Consider the following 12,160-nt stretch of genomic DNA (forward strand, 5'->3'; position numbering starts at 1 on the left):
GGGGCCTCCAGGGTTCCATGGCGCGCTGCCCCCCCTGAGCCCGGGTAGCTACCAGCCCCCCCCTCCCCCGCCGCCGCCGCCCAGGGATCACCCCAGCGCGTGCACCCACGTGGAGGGAGCCCACGGTAGCAGTGCCTGGACATAGGCCCCAGCCCCTGCCCCCAGTAGCTACATGGTCCCTTGGAATCTCTTCCCCCCTTCATTGCTACCCTCCTCCAACAGCACCTGCAAGAAGCTTCTGGCTGCGTTTCTCCATAAAACGGGGGGGGGGGGGGGGGGAAGAGAAGCAGAGACTCACACGTGCACCCCAGCATCCTGTGCACTGGCTGCCATAGCACCTCCCTGGAAGCAGTGCACTAAAAGTGCACAGGATTGTAGGGTGTGTGCAAATGCAATTGCTAATGTTTCCCAGTTCACCTAGGTATGCCTTGATACAGCCCTATCAACTTTCAATAGACCTGCATTGCAAGGACATACGCACTGTGACAAGATGGAAATAATAAGGTACACATGTAGCCATTTGGTCAAGTTTTTGGTCCATCACCTTTAATTCTGAATGAATTTAGCACTTGTAGAATTGAATTGATTTAATGGTTGTGACAGACAGCCCTAGAGCCAGAAATCTGTTCATCCAAACAGTAATTTTAACACCAACGGAAGCAGCCATAAGCTTTTCTTACTGCCCCAACATTTTTCAATCCTAATATGACAAGTTCACCTCTAAAGTAAGTGGGTTGATCAGTCTCCATTCAGTTCGTGGCTTCTCTTGCTGAAACTGCCAGTAAGCTTACCACTTGTGGCAATGTCCCTTTAAACCATAAACTTATCTGCCATACTATAGAAACCATAATGTCAGCACAGCTTATTTCTAAAAGGTACAGATTTGTAAATGCACAGTAGTCAAATCACTAGTTACATGTGGCTTAGCAAAAACCACAATTTTGTAGTTGTGTAATTAGGCTGATTCAAAGCAAATATTTAAAAGCTATAAAAGTTTGTATTAGTAGCACACTCTACTCAAATACTAAATCTCCAACTGACGACTGAAGACTTACTGAGAATTGGCCAATACGCCTTTTACAGAGGTATTCACACAGATTAACAACAATGAGAGGATGTGTGTCCTTTCTTAAAACTGTATCAACATACGGATTTTACTAGGGCACTTCCAAAAATAGTTATTGTATAGTATTTGACTTCTGATTTTTCAAAGAATTCAGAAAATTGATATTTTGCATTTTAAATTTTTTTATTAAGCTTATTTATACAAAATAAGTACGTATTGAAATAAGGCACATTGAGTTTCATTGTAAAGATTACATTTTTGTAATTCATTATAAAGCTCAAAAGTGAAAGTCACTCACTCATTTGTTATCCTCATAGATGAATGCAATGCAAAAAGCCAGATAATTATAGGAGAAAAACCAAGTACATTCTCAGACGGATAAATTATTAAAAACGGGGTAGCAGTGAGTCAGTGATAGGTCCAAGTTCTACAGTTACATTTAACGCTGTAGGTCCAAAGTTGTGGTTTATTGTTGTTTACTTTCTAAGAAAAAAGTGGTTTCTTTGACGATCTGTGTTTAATTCTGAACAGTTAGGACTGGATTTAATATGACATTATGTTTCAAAGATTTCAAGTTAATTGTAACATTCCAAAGTGACCATACTTTTCACTACCAATACATACGATCCTCTTGCCTCAGACTTTTTTGAATCATTCAGGAGGATTGATTAGTCCTAGTGTTTTCCACCAGGAAAGAGAGCATTACAAATTAATATTCATTAAATATTAGAGACCACATTTTGTTATTGTAGTTTAACTACAGTACAACAGTTAACAACAGTTCCTTTTCTTCAACAAAACACACTACTACTTTTACTTGCATTCTGGTGCCTGATTTAATGCTGTATTAATTGTGATAGGATTCAGGAGCAGTCTCCAGTATAGCCATGTGCCTACTTGTCAATCACAATGTCTCTAGCAATGAGCTCTTTCATTATTTCATTGGTTCCACCGTAGATTGGCTGGACACGAGAATCCACAAAAGCTCTGAAAAAGTGAGAAGTAGTGACAGAGTGAGTGGTTAAAAAAGAGACACTTCTTGAAAATAACCATATAACAAATTCTTAGTAAATGGGAAAATCTCTTTAAAGATCCAGCATACTTCAAGTGTGATCTGTCTGCAGTGAGAAAACTCAGATCCCTCTTTCCAGGATATTTTATTAAGGAGAAAACAAAAAGCATAATTCAGATATTATCCTGGGTTGCACAGGTTGTGATCATTTGATCAATCAAATTCCAAATAAGGGAATTTGTGCTTTAATTCTCATGTTGCAGTTTGTCGTCATTATTCTGGTAGAGAAGAGAAAACATGTGAAGTGATTATAGTCTAAGTTTAAGTGAAGGAAAAAAAATTGACTCAGAAGCATGTATGAGTTTGGCAGAGTTTCTTAAGTTGAAATAGGGAAATTAGAATTTTACTCAATAGAGGTGTTCAAAATCCAACAAGTAAAATTCTAGAAACTTTCACCAATAAATAAAAAATTACAATTAAATACACTTGCTGATACCCTGTATGTAGGGCCTTACCAAATTCACAGTCCATTTTGGTCAATTTCACTATCATGGGATTTTTTTAAAAAAATCGTAAATTTCATGATTTCAGCTATTTAAATCTGAAATATCATGGTAGTGTAATTGTAGGAGTCCTGACTCAAAAAGGAGTTGTGTGTGTATTTTCACAAGGTTATTGTAGGGGGGTTGCTGTACTGGTACCCTTACTTCTGTGCAGCTGCTGGCGGCAGCGCTGCCTTCAGAGCTGAGCAGCTGGAGAGCAGTGGCTGCAGGCCAGAAGCACTGCTGCCTTCAGAGCTGGGCTCTCAGTCAGCAGCCACCACTCTCCAGCCACCCAGCCCTGAAGGCAGGAGCGTGAAGTTAGGGTGGTGTGGTATGGTATTACCATCCTTGCTTCTGCACTGAAGCTGGTGGGGCACTGCCTTCAGAGCTGGGCACCCGGCCAACAGCCGCTGCTCTCCGGCCACCAGCTCTGAAGTCAACGCAGAAGTAAGAGTGGCAATACCATGGTCCCCCTGCAACTCCCTTTTGAGTTAGGACCCCCAATTAAAGAAACTCTAGTCTCCCCCATGAAATCTGTATAGTATAGGGTAAAAGAGGGGTGGGCAAACTTTTTGGCCTGAGGGATACATCGGGGTTCTGAAACTGTATGGCTGGGTAGGGAAGGGTGTGCCTCCCAAAACAGCCTGGCTAAACACAGCATCACAACCAAAACTTTCCCCAGAAAGTAATTTTAAAATTTAGTATCCAGGAAAACGCAAGACTCCCACAGCCCTGCAACATTTAAAAATCCATACTTAGATAGTTACTACCAGTACATTAACAACAGGGGCCCTACAAACCTGCATTGGGGTTGCTAGATATGCCGATACTATAATGGAGCTCAATGTACTTTAGAGTTGCTATTTACTCACAAAGGATGGAACAATCATTTCAAAATGTGAACAGGCTCATGCACAATAATAAAAAGAGAAAAAAGTTACCTTAAAGCAGCATTAACAGGATAAAATGTTATTAAAGGGACAACAACTTGAAATCAGGTCAGTTTAAAAAAAACAGAAGTAATTTCTGACAATTCATCTGCCCTAAAGTCTGCCATTTTTGAGGGTTTTGCTAGGAGACTTTTTTTTTTAAATTACTCTCTCCACTTTTTGCTGTGAGAAAGACACAAACAAGAGGAAAAGCTGCCTAACTAATTGATTGTACAGGGGAAATAGTAAAACCAACTACACAAAGGCATTTCCTTTACATGCATTGGTAAACTGCTTTGTATTAGTAGTGATTAGTTTCTCCCAGTTTACAAATACATATGAAGAAAATGCCTCATTTTACTTCGCTGTTAATCTTTCATAATTCAGCACTGAAATGTTACACCTACTTTGCAATTGGATACTCCCACATGTACCCCCATCCTCCATGAAGTTGTACACACTGAGTAGCCACACTGTTTTGGAGATCAGAAGCCCTAAAACAGCAAGAACAGAAGTTTGGTTTTGAAGCATTATGCTACTAAATCTATAAAGCAAGTAAAACATACATATAATAGCCATATCCAGAATGTTAGGAATGACCATGATGAACTGTAATGAAGTTTGGTCTTTTTAAAAAGAGGACCAGAAAGAAGTAACTGGCAAATGTTTTAATTTTAACATTCAAGAATTTGGCCTTTCTTATAGAACTTTGACAAAAAAGAGGGCTTTCAAATACAGACAAGTTTGTTTACCTTTAGCTTATTCATGTTGTATATACCAATCTTCGAACAGATTTATTTTTTTAAAACAATGGGTGTTCTTCCTCTGTCAGATCCTTCATAATGTTTCTTGTTCACAGCCTTTTTCGTTTGGCAACATACTAGGATACTCTCTGTACACCAATAATATCTGGTGATGCTTTTTATTTTTTAAAAAAATGCTAAGAATCGCTATATTGCACTTTTTAAACATAAATGCTAGCTAATAAATGCTCCAAGTATTTTCTCCCCTCCCCTACGTTTAGCTGTCTTTATAATGTTAATTTTTGTGGACTTTCCTACCAGAATTTGATACACATTTTTATCCTAGACAGCATGGGCTTTATAAACTTGTTTCCTGCATTTTCTCTTTTGAAAGACTGCATGCTTGCAGTCTTTCAAAAAAAAAAAAAAAAAAAAAAAAAAAAAAAAAAAGTTAAAAAACTCAAACCTAAATTTTATAAAACCGCTCAGAATTTTGACTGCATTTTGGATCAAGCTAAAAGATAACAGCTAGGTCATGGAAGAGAATACTGTTCAAAAAAGTAAACTTCAACAATAGCAAAAAAATGAAAAATGATTAGTCAAGTCAATTTCCTTTTCATATAAAAGAGTACATGAAATTCTCTTCTCAAGCATGCTCCACTGGGAAGTTTTCTCTTTAATTATATTACACCACATTTAACCTTAAAATGATGTCTTGATGAAACTATCCATCCTAAATAGATTTTCAGATTAAATTTAAATACTGTAATGGTTAACACCATAATAAAACCTACAGATCTCTCAACAGAAATCAGCAGCAAAGATGTATAATGCTTTCTAAAAATTTATTCTTGCTTAACTAAAGCATCTACCTCCAACCAAAAAAGAGAGTCAATTTTGGTTAAATCTTAAGAAAGAAAGTAAGGATATCAACTACTGTATAGTCAAATGAAGTGCAGTATCCTGGTGCCAGAGAAAGAAGCAGTTTCTCTGTTCAAGCAATTTTTAAACCTATTCAAGCTCTGTGGAAAAGTTACAGAAATTCCATTACCTATATGAACAGGCCACTAAATATTGTGGGTATAGGAATTTTGGTGATTTTGCAAGTTTCTTGCTTTGGAAAATCCATTGATGAAAGTATTTAGGCTGGCATTAGTTATATCCTCCTCCACAAAGCTAAACGCCTCTGCTTCTGTACCAGGTATTTTGGTGTAATCCGTGCCAAGAATCACTCAATCAAAATTGTTCCTTTTAATGTAAATGTTCTATCTGGATTCCTGTGGCATTTTTTGCCTATTTTTTTAAAAGGATTAGAACTTGTACATTTTCTGCAAATGTTCTGCCACTTTCTAGTCTTCATTTTTTCCCCACTTTTGCAGCTAACAATCTGGCGCTGGGACAAATGTATTACCTTAGCTGTTTCTACTTGTCTAACTTTGTCTGGTTAAACACAAGTTAATAAATAACTGCAAAAAAAGTTCCTGGGGCTCTTTCTGTCCAGTTAAAAAATGGATCTATGAAAGGAAGAATAGCTCAATCTCAGCAATAGCAATAAAGAGGTAGCTAATTATTTCTTCCTAAAAATCAGATAGTTCTCAGAAAATGGCTAGGTCAAGTACTCTATGTCAGGATTTATCAAATAATATATCCAAAACTTTTATTTCATATTTTATAAATATTATGCAAGGGAATCCCAGTAAGATCCACCTTTGGTTTTTAAAGTATTTCAGCTGTATAATTAAATGTTTTTCAAAAACTCAATAAAATAATTCTCAAGTGAAACTATTTAAGTAAATTGAATTTGGATCACATTGCTCAAGAGACCTTTCTCCTAAAAGCCAAAACACTAAGTAACTAATTTTGAAATTATTTGATTAACCGATACCAATATTCGTGTATGTGTCTCTCTTTATACCACATGCATCACTGTAGTTTGGGCTAATAAATTCTGATGTTAGATGCAGACAATGATTTAATCACATACAATGTTACCTTTGGGGCTAAAAATTTGGGTTGGTTACTTCAATGTTCTAATGTTAGAAACCAGAAAAGTTCATACAAGTAACATTTTCAAACTGTTTTAACATGCATACCAGTATTTTGCCATGGAAGCTGTGGAGGAGTCCAGACGTTTCTCCTCATGCAGCTGCAGACAGCTGTCCACAAACGTCCGGCCCACGCAAATCTGTGTTTTCAGTTCTGCTAACTTGTGCTGCACCGTCTGATTTTTGTTGAGAGGGGAAAATGTTTTGTATTTAAAAATCAGGAAATATTTTAAAACAAAACCAGTGAAAGCAAAAGATGCCCATAAGGTCATTGCAAGGAAATGCCCTTTAAAAAACAAATGTTCTGCATGGAGGAAACACCAACACAGGAAAGATGGCATACCAATACAGCAGCTAGAGTTCTATTAAACTAAACTAAAAGCAGCTTCATTTCCATTTCTTTTAACGGACTCATTTCTGCCAATCTAATCCAATAGGATTTGCTCAGAGTCAAGGAACCTGTGAATCAAAGAAAAGCTATTAAATCTGGTCTTTAACTCACAAAGTCATGTGTTTTTCTTATTTAAAAATAAATAGATAACAAAAGTTTGAGTCTATAGCAACTTGAGCTCCCTCTTCTGGTAAAAATGTGTTTCTATTCTTAACAGCTGGTAATTTCCCTAGAGAGACAAGATGGCTGAGGTAATATCTTTTATTGGACCAATTTCCTCACCCACCTTGTCTCTCTAATATCCTGGGATTGACGCAAGTACAACCGTACCACATACAGGAATTTCCCTAGTTTATTAGCAGTTCCATAAAGTACTATTTTCTTCAATGCAAAATTTATTTTAAAGGTATAATATCAATCCAAAAAACTTTTATTTATCAAATATCTTTTATTAAAGAATAATTAAAATTCAAGTCCACAGAGGGAGACGAGAGGTGCAAAGAGATACAAATAGGAATAAATGGATACAACTGAACAAAAGGAAGTTTAGACTGGCTGTCAGGGAAAGTTTCCTAACATTGAAATCTGCTATACTGTGGAAAAAGAAGATGTCCACTTGTAGCAAGCATTACATAAAGCTAGACTGGGCAAAAACTCAGCTATGTGGTAGTAGTCCTTACACTGGCCAGGGGAATGAAAAAGACAAGTCAACAAGTCTTTTCTCAAGTTCTTAAACTCCTATATCAGTGGGCTTCATCATTTCCTTTATCCAAGCTACAGAAACAAAGAGACTGATTTCAAACCCTGTAATAAATGAAATAGGCAAGACAGCAGACTAATTAGAAAGCCGTCAGATTTTGATTACAGACACATTTTAGCAATCAGCAATGAAAGGAAAGGAAACACAGAAAAGCACAGAGTGTATAATGTTTTGATAAAAATACTTTATTTTAAAAAGTTTATTGGAGAGTGGTTGTCTTGCTTTAAAGCTAACTCTCCGCACTAAAACTAGTTTTTAAATGAGGTATTTCCATAGTGCTAAGTATAGACATTGGAAATGCTAAATCACACCTGGAAATTATGAATTGATACTTAAGATGTCTTACTTCTAAGGGCCCAATTCTGCTCTTGCTAAAAATCAATGATAGATCTGCCTTTGACATAACAGGAAAAGGATCAGGACTCAAAACTGGGAATTCTTGACGTTTTTAGTTAGATCTCAAGGGCACATTTCAATTATCAAGAAGGCTACTGGTCTCCAACCTGTATAATTCATTCATTTTCTATGCATCACAAACACTGGAACTTGGCCAACTTTCTCATTAAAATGTTTAACATTTTTAAAATATTTAACATTATTTTCAGAATAACCCCCCTACCTAGGCTTTTATACTGAAACTCTTAAGATCACTCCTGTATTAAGAAAAAAAAACAAAAACAGTATCTTCTGTAAATTGCTACATTTGCAGGTAGAATCCCTGAGTCTGTATTTACTAGAATATGGTTAACAAAAATTACTCTGATTAGAAAAGATATTGAGAAGCGGAGCCTGTTTTCATGATTCTGAACAAGAAATAAATAGAGCCATAGTCTCAAAACTCACACCTAACTCTAATGGCTGCAAGAATAATATGCACTGTGGACAATATATAACTTCTTATGTGGAGTCACTTGTGCATTTAGTTGCCTCGTAGCTGAGGAATCATTTACACTAGCCATAAAACTAAAGACTTTATAAAATAATGATTTGCTTAACACTTCACAGGCATTAAAAAAAAAAACCCAAGTTTCCTTCTGTGAAAAACCTGCCTAGTATCAATCTCAGGTAGGCCCTGATCCTGCAATGCATTGTGCACAGGTGGACCCCCATGCCTGGAAGTCCACCCAAGTCAATAGGATTCAGCTCACATGCAGAGGTCCATCCATGACAATGCATCGTAGGATCAGAGCCTTAGACAGTAAAATGCCATTTTATAAACAAAACTTATCACTATATATTCATAAACCAGGTCAGCAATGCAATGCCTACTTCAAATCTGAAAGCAGCAGCTGCAATGTTATTTCAAGAGCACTTAGTCATGTTTAATTTAAAAGTGAACATGAGAGAGAAAGCAGAGAGTCATTCCAGGTACACCTCTACCCCATATAACACTGTCCTCGGGAGCCCCCCCCCCCAAAAAAATCTTACTGCGTTATAGGTGAAACTGCGTTATATTGAACTTGCTGATGATCTGCCGGAGTGCACAGCCCCCGCCCCCCCAGACCACCCCTCTTTACTGCATTATATCCGAATTTGTGCTATATTGGGTCGCGTTATATTGGGTTAGAGGTGTACTTGCTTCTAATCCAACTTTAGAACCTCTGAAAACAGGCAAGCAAAACCACTGAACTAACACCTCTATTGAAATGAAAATTACATATATTACATGTATCTATACTGATAAAGACACAGACAAAAAGAAGGATTTCTGTCTCTTTCTTGGTTTAAGCTCACCTGTAAATGTGCAATTGTTTTCCCAAAAGCTTTTCTTTGTTTAACATAGATCCTTGTTTCTTCAAACATGAATTCACAGCTGGCAAGTGCCATATCAGCAATCAACAGTCTTTCCTTGGAGACAGAAGTGATAAAGAATCAGAGTTCTTATCCAATGCAACTAATCTCAAATTTCTCTACACAAACAGATACACATAGGTTGGGAAACAAAAGTTTAGTTATGTCTGTTAGTGTTAGTTTTGTTCTGTTCCATTAAGTTTTAACTAGACATATTGCATAATTGAAAATATTGTCACTCTAAATGGACACAATTGTCTTGGTGGGACCCAAATTTTAGAAGTTCTTAGTGACATTCCAAAGTTTCATAAACAGGACTACAGGGAAAAAAAGAAATCTAAAAGTGATATGTAATACTCCCATTGACTTAATGGAAACAATTTAGCTCAGATCTTTCAGTAATTTGGTTTTAATCTTTCAGATCAAATAAAACAGAAATGTAAACAAGTTTTAGAAGGACACTGTCTAAATCAGAGGGTCTCAAACTGTGGTCCGTGAGCTCTATTCAGGTGGTCCAAGGATAGTTCCCCCCAAGGTGCACACCTGGGTGGCCACACACAAGAGAATGAAGAACCACCCCCCTAATTAATGGAGCCGCGCAGGCGTAGCTCCACTCATTAGGTGCCTGGATCCTGAAGATGATGCACATGTAAGTTGAGGTGATGACCTTTGGGGGAATACAGGTTAAGTGGGGTGACAAAAGGGGGCAGAGGAATTTGGGATGTGCAGGGCTGCGGCGGCCAGAGAAAGAGGTGATTTTCCCCAGGTCCAGGACTGCGGCTGCCGGGGAGAGATGGCCCTCCTTCCCCCAGCCTCAGCTCTGTGGCGGAGGAGACCCCCCTCCTTCCCAGCCCCACCTTGGGGGCTTCCATGGCAGGGGGGAGAGGGCGCATCCATCACATTTGAAAGGTAAGACTACTGATATTAAAATACGAGTTGTGTGCTTTTATTTGTAGAACAAAAAAACCCGTAAATTATTAAGGGTTTTTTCATATAGCACTTTTATCCGAAGCGCTTTACAATAGTTAGCTAATGGTACAAACAACATTTGGAAAGATCATTAAGTGGTCCGCTGAGACCCTCAGCAATTTTCAAGTGGTCTGTTGAAAAAAAGTTTGAGAACCACTGGTCTAAATACATTTAAAAGTTTATAATTTTCTCCCCATTCTCAAACTATGAAAAGGTTTAAACTAAGATCCATTTCCTGCAGATCTGTTTTTAGCTTAACCATGTAAATAATCTGGTTCACTATTGTAGGGGTGCTTATGAGCACTGCTGCTGTGTTTTTTTTCAAATCACTGAAATATTTTCTTTGAAAGAACTAAATAACGTATGGAATTTGCACAGTGAAACAGTAGGTCTCATATTTAACATATAGGGTAAAATTAAGTAAACATGATTTTTTATTAGATGATGCAAGTCATAGTTTATGCTTTATGACAAAAGCAGAGTCATGGTTTTGGCATCTGAGTTTCCTCTCTGCTCTTCCAAACCTGCATTAACTGATCAACTGTGTTCAGTTCTACTAATAAGACAAGCCACTTTGAGCTCTACAAAATGCTTCCACTTTTCAGTTTTTTATTAAATAGATTGAGAAAGCAGTTTATCTAGCACATATTCCCGCTGGTAAAAGAGTTGCAGGTGTGCATTTTGCATTAGCCTTTAACACAAAGAAAAGTCAACTCTGCACGAAGAGGCTTATAGATGGCAAAAAGAGCATATTTAAAACTAATAAGCTGAGTGCACAAGTGTTATGATACCACAGTTGTTCGTAGCATTCAGTTTTTAAAGTCTGTTCTAATCTTGTGTTCTTCACACCAGTGCTATCGACTGAGAGATCTGGTCTTGAAATCAGGTATGAAAACTTGATACAGTAACTCCTCACTTAACATTGTAGTTATGTTCCTGAAAAATGTGACTTTAAGTGAAACCAAGTTAAGCGAATCCAATTTCCCCATAAGAATTAAATGTAAATGGGGGGGGGGGGTGTGTTAGGTTTCAGGGAAATTTTTTTCCCCCCCACACACACAGGCAGTATAAGTTTTAAACAAACAATTTAATACTGTACACAGCGATGATGATTTTGAAGCTTGGTTAGGTAGGATATTTCCCAGGGGATGCCTTACTGATAAATTATGAACTAGCAATTGGCTGAGCCCTCAAGGATTAACTCGTTGTTGTTAATGTAGCCTCACACACTCTTCAAGGTAAAAAAAAAACGAGGAGTACTTGTGGCACCTTAGAGACTAACAAATTAATTTGAGCTTAAGCTTTCATGGGCTAAAACCAACTTCCTACTGTATTTTCCACTGCATGCATCCAATGGAAGATATATATTTACACACACACACACACACACACACACACACACACACACACACACAGAACATAAAAAAATGGGTGTTGCCATACCCACTATAACAAAAGTGATCAATTAAGATGAGCTATTATCGGGGGGGGGGAAATACCTTTTGTAGTGATAATCTGGATGGCCCATTTCCAACAGTTGACAAGAAGGTTGGAATAACAGTAGGGGGAAAAATAAGCATGGGGAAATAGTTTTACTTCATGTATCAGAGTAGCAGCCATGTTAGTCTGTATTTGCAAAAAGAAAAGGAGGACTTGTGGCACCTTAGAGACTAACACATTTATTTGAGCATAAGCTTTCGTGAGCTACAGCTCACTTCATCACTTCACTACATTACTTCATGTAATGACCCATCCACTCCCAGTGTTTATTCAAGCCTAATTTAATGGTGACAGAGACACACACCATATGTGTGTGTGTGTGTGTGTGTGTGTGTGTGTGTGTGTGTGAGAGTGAGAGAGAGAGAGAGAGAGAGAGAGAGATGCGCATTTCCCCTTTAAGTACGCTGACACC

At 37.7% G+C, this 12,160-nt stretch overlaps 1 protein-coding gene across 2 annotated transcripts in view; it reads right to left on the reverse strand.

Annotated features, from left to right (window-relative positions):
* Positions 1-1,842: 1,842 nt before the first annotated feature.
* Positions 1,843-12,160, reverse strand: part of ACADL (acyl-CoA dehydrogenase long chain) — a 38,612-nt gene continuing 28,294 nt past the window's right edge. For both annotated transcript variants that reach the window (XM_038422787.2, XM_038422786.2), the window contains exons 8-11: positions 9,223-9,336; positions 6,386-6,513; positions 3,957-4,043; positions 1,843-2,053 (exon numbers count right to left, since the gene is read on the reverse strand). In XM_038422787.2, the coding sequence (XP_038278715.1) occupies positions 1,960-2,053; positions 3,957-4,043; positions 6,386-6,513; positions 9,223-9,336 (423 nt within the window). In that variant the 3' untranslated portion in view covers positions 1,843-1,959. The remainder of the gene's footprint in view (positions 2,054-3,956; positions 4,044-6,385; positions 6,514-9,222; positions 9,337-12,160) is intronic.

Source organism: Dermochelys coriacea, chromosome 11 (assembly GCF_009764565.3).
Source record: "Dermochelys coriacea isolate rDerCor1 chromosome 11, rDerCor1.pri.v4, whole genome shotgun sequence".
Classification (NCBI taxonomy): Eukaryota; Metazoa; Chordata; order Testudines; family Dermochelyidae; genus Dermochelys; species Dermochelys coriacea.